At 37.6% G+C, this 19,527-nt stretch overlaps 1 protein-coding gene across 1 annotated transcript in view; it reads right to left on the reverse strand.

The window, feature by feature from the left end:
• Positions 1–19,208, reverse strand: part of LOC143852633 (glycosyltransferase-like protein) — a 28,125-nt gene extending 8,917 nt beyond the window's left edge. Inside the window, exons 1-6 of the mRNA XM_077362116.1 lie at positions 18,766–19,208; positions 17,391–17,540; positions 17,164–17,216; positions 3,560–3,668; positions 3,105–3,239; positions 2,983–3,027 (exon numbers count right to left, since the gene is read on the reverse strand). Of these exons, the coding sequence (XP_077218231.1) occupies positions 2,983–3,027; positions 3,105–3,239; positions 3,560–3,668; positions 17,164–17,216; positions 17,391–17,540; positions 18,766–19,110 (837 nt within the window). The 5' untranslated portion in view covers positions 19,111–19,208. The remainder of the gene's footprint in view (positions 1–2,982; positions 3,028–3,104; positions 3,240–3,559; positions 3,669–17,163; positions 17,217–17,390; positions 17,541–18,765) is intronic.
• Positions 19,209–19,527: the final 319 nt, after the last annotated feature.

A 19,527-nucleotide genomic window follows, 5' to 3' on the forward strand; every position in this document is an offset into this window, starting at 1 on the left:
GTCTGTGGATTATTTTCTGAACAAAGGCAAAAACCCCTCCAATCATGCCATAACTCAAAAGCAGACACAAATCTGAAGCAAGGCACAATCTTCACCCAATAGATCGAGTACCCGCCGAGCATTCCTTTCTTTCCATAAAACCGAAATTGTGGCTAAGAAGCCTACATTCCATAAAATCTTTCCCTTTTTCCTCCAGGAGACCAAAGACCAACCCTCAAAAAGGTCCACAAGTTTGGTGGAAAAGACCCAAGATATGCCAAATCTATCTAATAGTCCACCCCACACGCCTCTCACAATTTTACAGTGCAAAAGTAGGTGGCCAAATCTATCTAATAGTCCACCCCACACGCCTCTTGCAATTTTACAGTGCAAAAGTAAGTGGCCAGCTGTCTCTCCGTCCTCAATGCACATCAAACAATGATCTATGATCAATCTTTCTCGCTTGCGCAAGAAATCAACCGTTTGAATTCTGTCTTGAAGAGCAGCCCAACCGAAGGTAGAAACACTAGGCAGAGCCTGAACTGATCAAACCTTGGCTACTCTGGAGAGAGAAGGGGAAGACACGAGGGAGAAATAGAATGATTTGACAGAAAATTCAACTGAGGAGTTCCAGATCCAAACCCGCTTATCCAGACTCGACAGGCTGACATAACAACCTTCAAGAATCTAAAGCAACCTGGTCACCAACCGTTTGTATTCTGTTTTGAGACCAAGGAACATAATCCAGAACATTTCCATAGAATAGCTACTTTAAAATATGCCTCGAAACAAGAACAGATTAAACTAACTCAGCATCTTTCCATAGAATAACAACTCCTGGGGTTGAAAATCTGATCCAAAAACCTTAGGCAGAGGGAGGATAAACATGAGGCCATAAAAGGAACAAAGGAAGCAGTTGTTAATTACTTTTCATTCCACTTCTTTTCGGAGAGTAAAGATTGCCTATAGATTGATGAGGATTTTCCTTGCAAACCAGGGTAGAATAGTTGAAAGCCCTAACTCTAAGGATTCAATAAGTCACAAAAGTGGTTTTCAACCTTCAGAAGGATAAGATGTCTGTCCCTCATGGATATCCAATAGCATTCTTTTTTTAGAGGATTATGTTGTAGATGGAAGTATTCTACTTTTGCCACCATTTTACTCCTACCATTAATACGTCATTGCCTTTATTCCTAAGGTTAGAAATGCATAGGATACAAAAGAGCCAATAAGTCAAGTTGGAGGTGTCTATAAGATTATGTCTAAATTTATGTCTTGTTGTACTAAATCTGTAATGACCTCATTAGTCCGATCCATATAGAGTGGTTTTGCTGTTGGATGTCGAATTCTTGATGGAATTGTGATCTCTTATGAATGACATTATTATGTAAGGAGGTTGGGACCTATGGTCATGATAAAAAAAAGCTCAGAACGGCTGCAATTTATGTGGATTGTTCAAAGGATGGGATTTGGTCTTCAGGTGGAGGTGGTGGGTGCAACGATCTATCTCTTTGTCCACCTTTTTGTTTTCACTAATGGATGGTCTTAAGAAGAATGAGGTGGGTGTAGCGGCCTATCTCTTCTGGCCAGTGGCCACTTCTTTGTTCTCACTAATGAAGACCAAAGAGGTTATTTCACTTCCTCTAGGGATCTAGGGCAAGGGCATCTGGACGATCCTATTTGGCCAAATCCCTAGCGACAAACTCCTATGTTCCTTTCATTACGGTATTTTCAAACAAGTTCCTGGATGACAAGCCTAAAGGTTATCTTATTGATGATATCGATGTTGATGATAGTGACGATATCAATATTGATGATAGTGACACTTCCCCCTTTATTTTACATTGGTGGTAGAATCAATTGGATATCTCTTTAGGAGGGCCTCAGAGGTGGCCTACTAGCAGGGGCTTGACATGGATCATGTTTTAGTGGTTTACCCTTTGTTTTTAACTATAGAGGTAGAATCAATCGGATATCTCTTTAGGCGGGCCTCAGAGGTGGGCTTTTTTTCATGGACTAGGAATGGCCCATGGTGTTTTAGTGGTTTCCCATCTTAAATGTGTTGATGATACTATTATTTAGAGCTTCTAAGAATCAACATAAATACATCAATGTTTTGATTGCATTTACTGGTCTAAGGATCAACAAAGTTAATATTTAAAAAAAAGGATCAACAAAGTTAGTCCTCAATTAGACGAATAATGCTAGTAATAAGGAAATCCTGGCATCTATGGCTCAATTTTGTGATGTCAGATCCCATCCCCCCCCCTCCCCCCAACCCTGGTTCTACACAAGGTATTTACTATTTTGGGCCCCCTCTTAAGAAGGTGGGGCCTTAGCAACCATGACTAGGGCCAGATAGTGGAGCAGATGGAATCTAAAATCAAAAAGATTGACGGGGAACACCTCTATTTTCCTGCTTGAGTAACTCTATTGATGACGACTTTGGCCAATATTCCAACTTAGTTTCTTTAACATTGAAATTCCTAATACAATGACCGAGAAAAATGGAAAATTCAAGGAACTTTCTCTAGCATGATTATCCACCCTTCAAGAAATTTCATTCGGTTAAATGTCCCCACATATGTAAACTTAAGAGTGCCGTAGAGCTTGGAATTAAAAGATCTTAGGATCCAAAATTTGGTATTGTTAACTAAACGGCTGAGGAGATCTTTCAGGATCTTTGGGCTAAAATAAATGTTAAATACTGAAAGTGGTTACGACCTTCGTTATGAGGAGAGTGGAACACTGCAATTTAGAAAGATGAAACAAGATTTCTCCCATTAAGAAAAATCTCAAACCAAGATAACTTAGTGCGCTACACCCTGATGTTGTCAAGTAGACATCATTCTAACAATTCAAGATGTATGAATAGTTGTCACTATAATGGTGGTTATGAAGGGGAACATAAATAGGGAAGCAATTTACACAATAACAACCATTTAATAATTATGATTCTTTAACATAAAAGTGAATGAGAAAACAGAATGAGAGATCATTTACCTCACTAAATGGTTCTTTTATATCATCTCGCTCAATACTACTCTCCTGAAACAGAAAACATGTCACTGGACCTGCTAAATGCCAAAAAGTTCTCAAGTAAAAGAAATAGCTGTTTCTCTCACATAATTTGGAAAAATAACCATATCAACATTGCTAGGAACATCCAAGAGCAATTGCCTTAAAGAGTATTCCTGAGCACCAGCTGGATGTATTAGCTCATCAGTGTCAAGATGGATGATCCATTCCATGCCTGCATCCTGCGAAACAAGTGACATCCTAAATTTATGTTTCAAAGGTAGGATAACTACAATGCAATATTTGAATACTATAACAAAATTATTAAACAGCTCTGAAGAATTGTATAAACCCATATTTCATATCAGGGTTAAGACAATCCTGGCGGAATAGCTCTATCCAAAAAGAGTTATGAACCAAACATCAAAATTAAACAAATTTCCCCTACACTATCAAACTATGAGGACAAGAAACTTAAACGCTTGCTGGCAATGATAACAGAATTATTGTCGTATATCAAGAAAACAATTGAATGTTTGAACGATAACAGAATTATTCATACCCGTGCCATGACAATAGCCATCTCCATATTAAGCGATTGTTTGACAAAGAGCTCATAATTGCACGGCTTGTAAAAGAAGCTTGAAAGCCAGGTCTCATTCCAGATTCGGCTACAGATCCAGAAAAACGACAAATGAACATCTCAGCACATGCATAAAAGTTCATGGTAACAACTACTGTAATTTGGCTTTAGTTAGACTGCAATCCTATTTATAAAATTCTTGCCAGATTTGGAAGATGTTTTCAGATGAATGAGTGGCGGAAGAACAGTCATCCCGTGCATCAGTGATCTAGTTAATGACAAATTTCTAGTGCCATAAAAAATTATGATGCATAAAAAATTAAAATAATCCATTTTTTAAAGTATTAAACATGAGTCCGTGAAAAATATTATGCTGGGTGTGTTGTGCAATTCTGCAGGATTAAATTGAAACAAGGACACTGGTATATTAATCAAGTTAAATCCATTAGTAGCTAAACTATTCGCCAACTCATTGACAACTTTTGAAATATGAAATTGGACACAGAATTTGATCAAAAGGGGAATCACTGTCCAGGATGGGACTCTTTCTTCATCCAACAAATGAATTTGAGCAAATCACGCTTGCTCAGAAGTAGGTAATCAGAGAATCAAAGAGCTATAAGACCATCAATACACTCATTTTTGGTTTTGGGTCAACAGTGCCTTGTCAAACCAAGTAAAACTTTTGAAAGTCCACACAAAACAAAGAGATTAAACTTGTTAAGCTTGTCTATGTTTATTTTATGTTAATAGTTACATTTTTCGTTATTATTTGTGGTTAGTCTCACATTGATTACAGGTACATACCAAGTACCACATAAGCTCAGGGCTTAGACAATCTACATTGAATCAACATGTGGCTCGTCATCCATGCTTGGGAGCTTTACACTAACAAATGTTTGTTTGTTGATTTATTCAGTATACAAATTGTTTCAGACTTTAAGCCTAATGGCCACCAAGGATTTAAAAATCTGTATCGATAAGTGTATCGGCCAAGCTCCAAAACGATATGCATCGCATGACAGTGGATTTTTCAGCGATAATATCTTTTATCGCTCAAGGTCCAAAAAACACTAATATGTTGCATTTCGACCGCATATTGGCATAGTTTGTTGGTTGTTCAACATGTAGCTATGGTATGATGACCACTTCAATGCCATTTGTGATGTTTCTACAGTGTTGGACAGCCTTTAAAGGCCCGTTCTGTTTGCTCCACAGTCAAGTTTTTGCTACTACTTGAACTAAAATGAAGAAACAAATGAACAATATCAGTACATAATACATTAACACATCTACACAATTTATGTTACACAAAGAGAACAAAGAAATCAAAATTTCGTTTCGTCCGAAATGGACGAAATTTTGAATTTCGTCCGAAATTGGCTATAACGGCTAGTTTGACTGTTGTTTGCAGAAGTTACATCAATGCCCCTGTAACGGCTCTTTTGGGTTTTTGACCATTTTAGCCTCCAAATGTGACCGTTTATAGCTGTTAGGAAGGGTATTCTAGTCATTTTTACTTGCACAAACAATAAAAAACTCTATAAATAGCATTTCCCCTACCTTCTTCTCCTCCACCTTCACATAAGTGATTCTCCTTATCTTTTCTACTTTCACTTACACTATCTATTCTAATAAATTTCCTACAAATCTACACTCTTCTTTAACTCAATCCAAGTCCATTTTGAAGCAAAGGGAAGGCCTACCTTCAACTTATAACTATAAGAACTATTTCCTAAGACTTGCAAATTACAAGTTACACTACAAATTTCAAGTGAATGCTTACAAGTTACCCTACAAATTTCAAGTGAGGGAAGGCTAATATTATCTTATTCTCTTCAAATCAAGTTCAACCTCAAGGTTCTCTTTATTTCTTTCCATTTCCTTTCTTTTATTTCTTACTTCATTTGTTCCCTTCTACTTCATTTTTTTGTAATTTGTTTCAATTTTCTTTCTTCTAATTCATTTTCCCCCTTCTTCTACTTCATTTCAGAATGAGTGGGTCGGGCTCGGGACCTTCTGCAGGAGCATCCTCTATTGGTTCGGCACCCGCTAGATCGGATGACCCGGCATGGGCTTACGGTACATTAGTTCCGGGTCAAAAAAATAAAGTAACTTGCATATTTTGTGGCAAAGTCATATCGGGTGGAGGTATAACCTGCTTGAAAGAACATTTAGCGGCTGTTCCTGGTGAAGTAGCATCATGCAAAAAAGTGATTGAAGATGTAAAATATCGAATGAAGCAACTTTTAGATGCAAAGAGAAAAGAAAGGGCTAGGATTAGCCTATCCAGAGCAGAGGTTTGAGGTTTTTATGGCACACCAGACGAAGAAGAAGAGCAGGATGAAGACATTGGCACACCATTGCCTCAACGAAGGGATAAGGAAGTTCTTGTAGAACCGAGTGGTACAAAAAGGAAGAAAAAGAGAATCACAGTAGGGATCAGGAATTTCTTTGTACCACGAACAACCCCTGGAGCCCAGCCAAGCATTCAAAGTGCTTTGACAACCAACGAAACAGTGGATAGAGCAGACATGGCGGTTGGCATGCTTTGCTATGATGCCAATCTCCCTTTCAACGTTGCCAATTCACCTTTCTGGCAACCTATGTTTGATGCTGTGAATGCCGTGGGTTCGGGTTATAAGGCACCTACTTATCATGCTTTAAGGGGTTCCATTTTGAAGAATACAGTGGATGAGGTAAACAACTACTTGGAGGAGATTAAGATGTCATGGAGATACACTGGCTGTAGCATTATGGCAGATGGATGGACAAACACCATATAACGTTCCCTAATCAACTTTTTGGTGTACTGCACTAAAGGAGTCATATTCCTCAAATCCGTTGATGCATCTGGCATAGTGAAGAATGCCGATGAATTATACAATATCTTTGAAAAGATTCTCGGAGAGGTGAATCCGGAATATGTGGTGCAATTTGTAACTGAAAGTGAGCCAAGTTACAAAGCTGCTGGGAAAAGACTAGAAGCCGCGTTGAGTACATTCTTCTGGACTCCGTGCGCAGCTCATTGCTTAGATCTCATCTTGGAGCATCTGTGCAAACCGACTGTATTTCCTCACATAGCAACCACAATTGAGAGGGCTCGAACGATTACAAAGTTCATCTACAACCATGGAAGCCTCTTGAATTTGATGAGGAAGAAGTTCATAGGTGGGAAGGAGTTGTGCCGCCCTGCTGCAACCGGATTTGCTACAACTTTCATTAGCATACAAAGTCTGGTGTTGAATCGGAAAGCACTTCAGCAGATGTTTGTGTCTGATGAGTATAATAATAGTAGGTTTGTCCAACACCCACTGAGTGAAGGGGTAGTTAGTACTGTGTTGGATAAATCTTTTTGGGACCAATGCAAGTACATTCTAAATATCAGCGAGCCTTTAGTGAGAGTGTTGCGTTTGGTAGATCGATAGGACAAACCGGCGATGGGTTACCTATATGAGGCCATGGATAAGGCCAAAGAGAACATCAAGGAGAGGTTGAAGAGAAAATCAGATTACATGCCCATCTGGAGGATCATCGACCAAATATGGGATAGGCAACTCCAGAGTCCCCTCCATGCAGCAGGATATTTTCTTAACCCTGCTCTCTTTTTCACTCATACCTTCTCTAGGCACAGTGAAGTAATCAAAGGCTTGTTGGCATGCATCACTCGACTGGTAACTGATGAAGCTACACAAGACCTCATCACCAATCAGATTGAGGATTATCGAGAGGCTAAGGGTATGTTTGGAATGAAGCTTGCAATCCGCAACCGAACGAAGTTGGGACCAGGTATATTTGAGTTGTTTGCTTAATTAAGTATAATTCATTTTAACTTTCAGTTTCTCAACAAATAATGCTTTACTATTTGTTACTTTACAGTTGCATGGTGGAATCTATTCGGAGGTGACGTGGAAGAATTACAGACTTTTGCGATCAGAATCCTCAGTCAGACTTGCAGTGCGACTGGGTGTGAAAGGAATTGGAGCACCTTCGAACACATTCACTCTGCAAAGAGAAATAGGTTGGTGCACCAGAGATTAGATGACTTGGTGTTTGTCCATTACAATCTTAAGTTTCAAGAAAGGTATACAACGTAATATAATATTTTCAACTCTCACCTCATCACTTTAAGCTTTTAAGTTTAACCTTTGACATTAAACTTAATGTTTTCCTTTTCAGGGACTTGTTGAAAAAATCATCTACCATTAGTGACCCTTTGAGCATAGACCATCTGGATGTCATGATGGATTGGGTTGCAGAAGAAGAAGATGTCATATTCACGCCGGAAGACATTGGGTGGGAAAATCTTGAAGCACCTACTGTTGTGGTTGGGGCCGGGGACGACGACGACGACGACGACTTTCTCATGCCTCTTGAAGAAGATGTCCCTACTGGTAGTCCAGGTGGTGATGACGACGATGACGACGACGAAGAAGACATTGAGTATGATCATCCGGGTTATGATGACTGAGAATTGTTGCTATTAGCTATTGTCTATGTTTCACTTTCATATATCTCTTTTTTTTATGTTTTTCTATGTATCAGACTATCAGTTGGACTTGTGCAAGACTTTATGTGTTTAAGTAATGAATATGCCTTTTATGACACATATTTTGGACTATTTATTAGTTTTTCATCTTTTTCTATTGATTTTTTATTTTTTTGGATTTTTCTCATATTTTTTAATATATTTTTTGTGTGAACGAAAAGTTTCGACCGAAATGACCGAAATCCCATCGAAATTTCGTTTCGGTGGCCAAAACGAAATGGCGACCGAAATGGAATTTACAACTATGTATATGACTGATTAAAGATGGAAATTTTGCACTTTAGTGACAAATTAGAATCATTCAAAAAAAAAATTAGTGACAAATTAGATACTAACATGGACAAAAAAAGTAAGGTAGTAAAAACAGCAAAAACCAAAAAAAAACACAAAATATACTAATAAAATAACAAATGCACCAGAAAAAATCAGTCAAAAAACCTCAAAAACACTAAAAGCAATAACACACAAGGAATTGTTAATGCCATTTAAGCAGCTATGATCAGGATAACTGATATTGAAGAAATGACTTCATACCTGTTGGTTTATTGTTAATGCAAAATAAACTAATAAAATAACTGAACCCATGAATGGTTTATTGAAGCTGGGTCCATGGCAGATTTACATTTGGTGGTTACTTACAGATTGTTGGTCTAGCAATTGGAAGATCGGAGAAGGTTAAATATGGAAGTCTAAAGCTTGTGTCAAAAGAAATCAAGGCTAAATGCGAGGCACAACCAGCCCCTTCCAATGTTACCTAGAACACGGTTCGTTCCGGTGTGCGGTACGGGAACGGGAACGGGAATGGGGAACGATGGTAGCCTAGTACGTGGTACGATGAGGGTAGGCTAATTTGGTTGGGGTCGGGGTACGATGAGGGGAGGGTGTGTTGTACTTGTAGAACACACAACCCTATTAGATGAAATCTCTCTTCTTTCCCTCTTTTTTTGATATAATCTCCTCTTTCCCTCTTTCTTCCTTCTCTATATTTCTACATTAACAACCACCAAATCTTTTCAATTATTGCCAAAAGCATATGCATAGTAAATGAATCATGCATATTTAATATGTTCTAGAACGAATTCAAAACAAAGAAGGGGAAAATCTTAGGTCTTTTAGCTCAAATGGAGGGATACCCTGTTGTGTCGATGTCTTGTATTCTAGTGGTGATACATCACCCCAGCAGATTAATGTGCGTGACATACATGCGAGTTGAGGGTATTTCGGTAATTAATGACGCAATGGGATTAATATAATAGGTCGCATATTGGGGTTACAGGTCCAAGAGCGTTTTGGGCATTTTATTGGTTGAGAGGAAAGGAAGAAAAGATAGTTTGTAACCCAAATCGAAATATTGAAACTCCTTTCTTCCGTGGATGCATGCACGCTACCGAACCACATAAATCTTGTGTTTTTTTGTTTGTGTGTTTGATTTTCTTCAATCTCATCTTGTCATTGGCTGCACATCGAGTTTGATCCTGTTTTGAGAGATTGTATATCTCTCGGTTTTCAACATCCCAAATTCTTTTAATATGCCTTTGATCCACTGATTTGCTTTAAATCATGTTTTTTATGCTTGATTCAAGTAGATCTTGATGGAATTTTGTCAAATAACTCTGCCTCAAAGAAAAGAAGAAGAAAACTAAAAAAAAGGAGAAAAATGAAGTCCAGCTTACATTTTTAGGCAAAACAAAAAAAAACTCAAAAAGCAAGATGATGCCAAGTAGATATGAAAGCCGTATCAGTCAATCCATGCTGATATAGCCAATACACTTATACATTGAGCTGATAAATGACAGATACTCATGAATTTCCCGTAGGTAAAGGGTCAAATTAATATCAGACACCAAAATCCCCATTACACCCCATCCGATATTCTGATGACCAGTATGTTAGAAGTTATATGATAACTCAATCCATATCTGGTTTTCCATTGTTTACATTCATTATGCTCATTTATTAATTCATTATTGCCTAAATTCCAGTTAGCGGCTGATATACCTCTTTGATTTTCGAACTAAAGCTCTCATTTTTGTTGTTATGGAAATAATCAAAATGCCCTTATCATGAAATTCAAGAGAATAGGGGGGAAATCAAGGGAAAAAAATGGAAAAAGAAGATCAGAGAAGATAGAGAAAGCGAGCCAATGGATCAAAGAAGAGGAAGTTGGTGCAAAGAATCATGGGAGGTGAGCCTGAAGCATGCCAGAAGCGTCATTGGAAACCCATATAGGAAGAGATAAGGTTACGATAATTGATGAAAGGAGGGTGAATGTAGGGTAGGGTAACAAGTTCCGGAGGACTTCACGACTATGATAGTTGGATACTTCTAAAGGCCCAGAGTACTGTCTGACACGACACAATAGGCAGATACTTCATTGATACTCCTGCTTTCAAATGTATGCCTCTATTTAAATTAACTACCATGTTCTTTGCATCTTAGCATCTTATATTTACCATTATAACTTTGAATATGTGAGTCTTACAACTTTTATTTTATATTATTATTACTTCCATCGCCTAAGTTAAATCTACTTAAGTTTTAAGATATTTACATTCCCATTATTATTACTTCCATCGCCTAAGTTAAATCTCCTTAAGTTTTAAGATATTTACATTCTCACTATCACTACTTCGCTAGCAATTATGCAAATAAACATACTCTCACTATTGCCAGTAACTAGTGGATTACTCTCACTAAACATTGGCATATCCCATGGGAGTCAGTTATTATAATGAGACACAATCTCAATTTCGACTCGGTCTAAACTCAAATATATCTCTAAGCAAAGTATAACTAAGACTCATTCTTACAATAGATAAGACTTTGTTACCCAGAAGAAAAGAAAACATGAACCCTATCCAAATAAGGGGTTGGGGCTATAGGTCAATTGGTTGAGGCTTTGTTTCTCAACCTTGAGGTCCTAGGTTCAATCCCAGTTTCCCTATAGATGTCGTGTCGTATTTCATGACGTGGGACACTCCCATCCATATATTTGGGTCCTACATTTTAGAAAATGCCGAGTCATATCTTTGTTCCCATGTCCAGCCGTATCCATATTTGGGTATCATAGCTTCACGGTTGATCGGGTTACATGTTTTAGGGATTTATAATCTTACAATTTTGAATTTCAGTCACAAAGGTCTGATTTTAAACTATAATGCAAAATTACCCTTAGCAATCAGGATAAGTTTTTTTGAAGAAAATTTCACATAAGATTAATTTCAAGGATAAAAACACTCCATCACAAAAACAATAATCGCCTAAATAGGAAGTGCGCTTCTCCTAAATTTTTAAAGCAAGAAAATTTTAGTTTCTGAAGCAAGCTTTTGACCTTGAGAGGAAGCTTGTGGTAACTATGGTGGGGCCCATCTTGGAAGAAAAGCTGGAACTTGTATTCTCCACCAAAGTCACAACTTGTTAACCCAAAATGCAAGTTAACATATTTCAACCCTTTTCAAGGCTCACGTGATAGGTCCCACTTCCTTTCACTTGAGTTATTCAAAACCCCAAATATACACACCATTTAAGAATTCTAAAAATATCCCTATTTACCTTTAAAAACAAAAGAAACCCCTAATTTTCATTTTCACTTCTTACTTCTTCCCTTCTATTTTCTCTTCTTCAAACCTCGAATATTACAGATAGGAAAGGGCGAGCTCCAGCATCACATGGAACAAAACACTACTCTACAAACAATTATCCCAAATGCAATGAATCCACTAAATGGTAAGTTTCTAAGGAAGGAAACGACAGCATGAGCTGGTATGAAAATGCACACCAAGACTTCTTTCAGTCGACTTTTTAGCTCATCACAACTTAATTCAATGGAATTTGCTTGTACAAAACCTATAGTAACAGCAATAAAGAGTAAGGGAAACAATGTCTTTTAAGTAGGCCAACAATACAACAAGCCAAACTCATACAAGGCAAGTGCCTCCTTCATACCAATTATCAAGTCAAAAGTTCAGGGTATCCCCATGGTTTTAAATTTCTACTGAAACCGACACGAAACGGCCAACATGTTTCCATTTCCATCCCCACTGAAACGAAACAGAAATGACCGAAATGCATAAACCAAAATCGTAAGTGTAGTAGTGGAATACTATATCAATAGGTATTACATAATTGTATTTATACAAATTGCATGGTGCATGTATTATGTATAAATATTTATATGAATTTCATGCGAGATTTAGTATGTACTACATTATCAGACATGTGCATCAGCGCATGTCACTAGGTGTTCAATGTTTGAAAACAATTATGGATGGTTGTCTTGCTTATGTGATGGTTTCTAAGTGTGTATTTATGCTTACATTATCAAACATGTGCATCAGTGCATGTCACTAGGTGTTCAATGTTTGAAAACAATTATGGATGGTTGTCTTGCTTATGTGATGGTTTCTAAGTGTGTATTTATGCTTTTTTTTTAATGATTGTATTTATGCTTATGCTATCATTTTTTATTAGTAACAATTTTGGACATTTAGGCTAGTTTCTATTTTTTAGACACTTAAAATTTTTAGTTTGTTTCTATTTTGGGAGCCTAGATGCCGGGTTGTCAAGATCACCAAGGGCTCACACCAACTTACCTTTAGTCTCACTTTTATAGGTTATACATAGCCCACCTATCACATAAGTCATTCGAGTTAATGACTTGAGAGGTTTTATATCCTATTGGTGGGTTGGTACGTATTACGTAACCTCTCCTATAAATACCAATGTGAAGACCCTACGTGGAGAGGCTTGGAGATTTTCGTGCAAAGCCCCCCGCAATAAGGAGAGAAACTTGTAGGTTTTCGGCAAGGGAAGTGAATATTTTCGGTTCTCGAGCAGATTGTTTGTGTGGAAGAAACCAAGAAAAGAGAAAAAAAAGAAGAAAATAGAGATTACATGGGAAACAAGATACTTATATCAAGGCATCCTACCAAGATTTTTCCTTTGCATCTCACCAAAGATGAAGAAGATTATGCTAGAATCACGGTAGCAATCTTGAGGCTTCTCAACTAAGGAAAGATCAAGGCATCGCACCTTTGCAAAGAGTATACATCACATCCACCCAAGGAAACAAAAACTTCAAATCTTTATTCCTTCATCATTCCATAGCATTCATAATTACATAGCATTCATCATCCATTATCAATATTATTATTATTATTATTATTATTATTATTAAAAGAAAAGTGCCTTGAGGCTAGATAGGGGTCTATTCTGGGTCTATTTCTTGTTTGAAGATGGTATTAGATATAGGGTCTATTCTGGGGAGAGAATCTAATTCTAGGTAGACAAATAGTGCTCAGACTCTAAAAGAATTGTTTCCGAATTTATTTATCATTGCAATGAGCAAGGATGGCCTTGTAAAGGATAATATGGAGAAAGTACAGGAGCGTGTAATCTAGAAGCCTCAAAAGCCTCTGTTCAGATGGAATTTCTTTGATAGAGAACTTCCATCCATTGCTAGACTTTTATAATTACTTGAAGAGGGCTACATAAAACAAGATGGGAAAGACAAACGGGTTTGGGTCTGGAATACATCTGGCAATTTCTCAATTAAGCCATTCTACCATAAACTAGAGCCTAACCAGTGTCCTCCAAGGTAGCAAGAGTGTGGACATTCCAAGCTCCACCTAGAGTGGGTACCTTCGGATGGGTGGCGCTCCGCAAGAGGATACAGATAGTAGATTTCCTTTGCAAAAGGAAGATTCCCATCATTGACCATTATTCTCCCTGCTTAGAGGCTGGGGAAAATATAATACACCTTCTCATTCATTGCAAAGTTGCTAGGGAGATTTGGTGCAAATTGTTGAGTAGATTTGGCATGAGTTGGGTCTTCCCTGCGAAACTCATTGACCTCCTACAAGAATGGTCGCCGACTCCGTGGAAGAAAAAAGGTAAAATTCTTTAGAATATATTCTTCCAAGCTACAATATGGGTGTTATGGAAGAGAAGAAATGCAAGTGTTCAAAGGTCTTTCTAAGCAGCCCGCCTTCTTGTTCGTAAAGATAATAGAACTTACAATTTCATGGGTAAAGTCCCTCCCCCGGTTTCCATTTGTATCTGCCTATGACCTGTGAGAGAAATAGAGTGAAGTTTGCTATAGTGCGGAAATTCTCAACTTTGTTGGCTCAAGCTTGGGAAATCCCGGTCTAGCCGAGGTGGGGGTGTCCTAAGAAATGAATTAGGGGAAGTGTTGTGGGCTTTCTTGGGTCCTATTGGGGAGGCGGATGCTACGGAAGCAAGCCCGTGAAGTATACCAAGGCTTGAAGTTAGTGGTAAGAGACTGCCTTCATAATGTGATGGTAGACGGGGACTCTCTAAATGTAATCCAGTGGCTCAAAGGATCGCAAAAACCCCCTTGGAGTTTTGATAGATTGTTTGATGAGATGCTTGATTGGATGAGATCTTTATCTCTAGTATTCCATCATGTCCGTAGTTCAGCCAATAAGGTGGCAGATAGTCTAGGGTTCCCAGGGATTTGTTGGCTCTATTTGATTCACTGCTGCCTTGAGTCCTTTTCCTTGTTCTATTTTCCTTTATTGGAAGACATCCATAAAAAGCTGGGGGTGGCACCAATTGAGGAGAAGATGAGAGAGCGCCGCTTAAGATGGTTTGGGCATATCCAACGTAGGCCTTTAGATGCACCAGTGAGAAGAAGTGACTCGTGCCAAGTTGATGGAGTAAAAAGAGGTAGGGGCAAACCGAAAACAACGTGGGTAGAAACAGTAAGGAAAGACTTGAGGGCTAGGAACATAACAGAGAACATGACCTTGGATAGGATAGAATGGAAGAAAATGATCCATGAAATGGAACCAACTAGTGTCAGGATTAGACTTAGTCAATTTGAGCCGGGTAGATCTTTTCACCTTCTTCATGAAAATTTTCTAAAGGATTCAATAGCCGACCCCAACTAGTTTGGGACAAAGGCTTAGTTGAGTTGAGTTGAGCATTTTCCTTTATTGCTTTGTTGTTTTTTGCTCTTGTATCGACCACGTCGATCTTTTCTGTTTAATGAAATTTGCTACAATTTTCAAAAAAAAAAAACGATGTCATGAGGCTAACAATAGAAATAAAAAATGAAATGAACCAGGAAGTTCTAAAAACCTAAACAAAATTCTTAGGGAAATGTTATCAACACTACTGTATTTTGATGAGGGCACTCCTCACTTTATTAAAAGTACGGTATGGCCCGCACCATAGGATGATCCCAACCATCCATTAGATGGGCCACATCCTAAATAGGTTGTGCCCCAAAAATAATTTCCATAGGTTGATCCTAACCCTCCGATTTATAGAGGGTTAGGATCAACCCTCTAACATTCAGATCAGAGGGTTAAGAATCAACCAATGGAAATGATTTTTGGGGCACAACCTATTTAGGCTGCGGCCCATCTAATGGACGGTTTGGATCATCCTATGGTGGGGGCCATACCGTACTTTTAATAAGGTGAGGAGTGCCCTCATCAAAATACAGTAGTGCTGATAACATTTCCCAATTTTTAGCACTTTTATACTAAAATACCCTTTAATGACTAAAAACACTTGTTCCCCACTTAAAATTCCCGTAATACATGTGGTGCCAATTTATTACACTCATCTCACAAAAGAAAATTGATTTTTATGGGAGAAGACTATGGTACTCCTATAACTTAAGGGACTTACAAGACACCTAAAAATTAAAATTTGGACCATAGGATGGTCCCAATCACCAATCACCTTCTCCCCTTTACTTTCCGTCCGCCTTCCTACCTTCTTGTCTTCTCTCCTGACGTCCCCGCAGTCTATAGGAGTGTTGTTTAGGGACTGTTCGACACATACAGCCCCTTCTTTCCCTCATTCTCATTGTTTTCATGATTTTCCTCTGCACCTTGCTGTTTGCGGGGTTGTCTCACTGGTTTTTCTCAATTTTTCATCATCTTGCTGCAGATTTATTTACCTTACCACTGATCTCATTGCACAGGCTGCACACGTGCATCTTCCTACCCTATTACCCCCCTGGCTTGAGATATTGGTGATGACTGTTGTTTCCTTGGATTGATCAGGCTTTCCAGCTTCTCCACCACATGTCTTGGGACTCCTTTACACGAGATCCAAAAGCAGTGTGCTTACCTTCTGGGTAAAATCTCCTTGAATTGTTTTTTCCAGCCCATTTGATCTAATTTTGACTCACCGAAACCCTTTGGCCTTCTAACTTTGCGTCTATTTCATTCTTAAGACTACTTCCACTGATAAGCGGTTATGTTTTGGCCCTAGAGCTTATATTTCCTTAGTTTTAAATGTGTAGACAGACCTTCAATACTTGCTGCTTATATTTATATATTGTTTTTTTTTGTGTGTGTGAATTGTTACCGCAAAGAATGTTTGGTATCAGATTTCAATCTTATTGTTGAATTATCTCAATGGTTAACTAATTAAGTGAAACCCCTTTTCTTTTCAAAAAAAATAATAATTAACTAAAACCCTAACACGATTTGCATTCATATCCAATGCTTAATCAGATTTTTGGATTGAATGTGCTACTTTACTTGAAGATTGATCCATCTAGCTCTTAAAAGTTCTCCGGAATAACACGTCAACGCCTGAGTTTGCACCATAACTTCTGAAGATTGAAAAGCATGTATTCATATGAAACATGAAGTACTGAAGCTCAAACAAGAATTCTGCAATCTAGGCAACAACAACACTGTTAATAAATTTTAGTGAATAACTGAGTAACCATGGCAACCTAGGTAATAAATCTACATTTTCAATTGTTCTTTAGAATATTAATTATGGTTAATATTTTTATAATGTAATTCTGTCTACGTACATGGATATTCTAAGATTTTAAACGCAGAACTACAAATATTTCAGAAGGCATTGTTCGAACCGAGTCTAGAGATGTAAGAATTCTGGGTGTCCAATGTTCAAAATATTTGAATATGCATTCTATGTCTACTGAAAATCTTTGTAAGCTAAGAGAAAGAACTTAAAACTGCTCTCAGGCTAGTTTCTTTAGCAAACAAGATCCACCACCAAAGTCACAGAGTGAACACACCTTTTGGCCTGTTTCTCCTCTAGCTCTCTGGTTCTATATATTACTTTCACTCCCTGCCAAAGAATTTTAGAACCAATAACTTATTCAGAACACCAAAAGATGGAGCTGAAAAGGGGGACCTTATTCAGAACACCAAAAGATGGAGCTAAAGAAACACAAAAAGAAAAATTTGTATAACAAGCTCTTGAGAAAGAAACGCGGAAAACAAAGCCTAAAAAACAACTCACATGAATGGCTTCCAGGACTGCAGATACATTAGAAGACGCAGCCTTCCCTTCAACGAATAAAAAGAAGGTGGCAACACCAATGGACTTATGGTAAAAGATCCACGGTAGAATCTGTTCCAAACTAGCTGAAGTACTTGTCGTAATACATATCTGTGTGTTAGAATCACAGTTAGTCACCAGGAACATTAGCAGACTTGTCATGCAGGAAGAAAACCATGAAAATTAGCATATATGATGTTTATAAACAATCATGAAGCATGGTTAAGCTCGAATAACTAAATATGCTTTCAGGGTTTTTTATTGGAAAACAGATAACACATGAACTGTCTTTTGAGGAGACACCTTTGCCTGAAAATGGATTGAGAAATATAACAAGCCCCAGGACAAAATTTATAAATACTCTTAACCATGAAGAAAATGTAGCAACAGATTTAAATGAGAAGATATCGACCAACCCAAAACAAAACAGGGAATAAAACATTCACAAATAGCCATTCATCATTACTATGCTGGTTCAGGCCAAATATGTGAAAGTTACAAACAAGAAAAACTAACAGAGAATATAAACTAAGATAATAAAAAAACACAAACAGAGTATTTCAAGGAAGAACACAAATATCATGTCCTCAATCCACTCCAACCTGTACAGAAATCCACATTGACACGATAGAGATGAAGCCGAGACAAGATACACCATCATTGCAAACAAAATAGAAAGCTAAACCACCATACAAAGAAAATAAAGTCAGATAAAAAACATAAGCTCACGCGGACCTCATAAAACATCTCTAAACAGAACTCAAATGCATTCTCACACCAATACATGTAAAATCCAACCAGAAGCAAACAAGAACAACAATATAGATAGAGGGAAAAAATAATATGAAATTCAAATGTCACAAAACAGTATATAATTATCTCTAATAAAATCCAAATGATAAAAAAATGTACTAAATAAAATAAAATTTCAAAAAATAGTATATAATTATCTCTAATTAAATAATTTTCAATCATTTCAAAAAAAAAAAATCAATAAAATTCAAGTGACAAAAAAAAAATGTACTAAATGAAATAAAAACCGTCAAGCATTTCTAAACAGAACCCAAATCTCCAAATCCCATTTTAAAACTCCCAATCCATGGGAAACTACAATTGAGAAAAAAGAAAAAAAAAAAAAAAAAAAAAACCTAAACAAGCAATATAAGCACATAAAAACATCAGATGTCAACATTTCTAAACAGAACCCTAATCCCCCAAAGTCCCCGATCCAAATAAAGATCGACCAGCTCCAATCCAAAAGAGATGAGATCAAAATTCAAAAGAGAAAACCCTAAAAAACGAAACAAATTACAAAAAAGAATAGCTAGAACCTTACCCTAGGGTGCAGATCGGAATTGAAATCGAACTTCCAACCCTTATAATAAGGGAAAGAAGGGGAAGAGCTTCGACCTAGAATTTCCAAACAATCAGAAGAAGATGAAGAGGAAGAAGAAGAGGAGGAATGAGATTGAGTACTTAAAGGACTATTTCCCATTCCAGGGAATTGATGATTATCTGAAGGCCAACGAGAGGAGGGATCATTTAAACCCCCACGCCATTGAAGGATAAAAGCAAAAGCAGCTAGGGTTAGAGGAAGAAGTGTTAGAAGAAGAAGAAGCTTTGAGGTGAAGGTTTGATGTGAGGGCTGAGCCGCCCTAAAAGGGGCGTAGAGCCCCGCCATGGAAAAAAAATGAAGAACAAAGCTCAGAGATTGTGTTTTATGTATTTCTTTGTGTTTTACGAAACGGAGGTGGAGTTAACAAAAGTTATTTGTAATGAATTTTGTAGTGAATAACTATGAATGAAACTGCAAAGAAACTGCAAAGAAAGGGGGAGATTTAATTAAATACGAGAAGACTCTTTTCGAATTTTCGCTCCTACTTTAGGATAATACACCCTCCTTTTAACGTTGATTTAAAGTCAAAAAGTGCTAAAGTCCTGCTCCACAATTCACGTTGCAGGGTGTGTATTATACTACCGGGGGGCGAAAAGTTTTCTAACTTAATTAATGAGTAACGTTTTTTTAGGGCTGCTAGCAAGACGGGATTCCGTTTGGGAAAAAAGACAACGTCTTTTGATTTGACACCTGAGCAGGAAG

Source organism: Tasmannia lanceolata, unplaced genomic scaffold (genome assembly GCF_043159265.1).
Source record: "Tasmannia lanceolata isolate RefF3 unplaced genomic scaffold, GAP_Taslan_0.1 ptg000019l, whole genome shotgun sequence".
In the NCBI taxonomy this organism is placed as follows: Eukaryota; Viridiplantae; Streptophyta; class Magnoliopsida; order Canellales; family Winteraceae; genus Tasmannia; species Tasmannia lanceolata.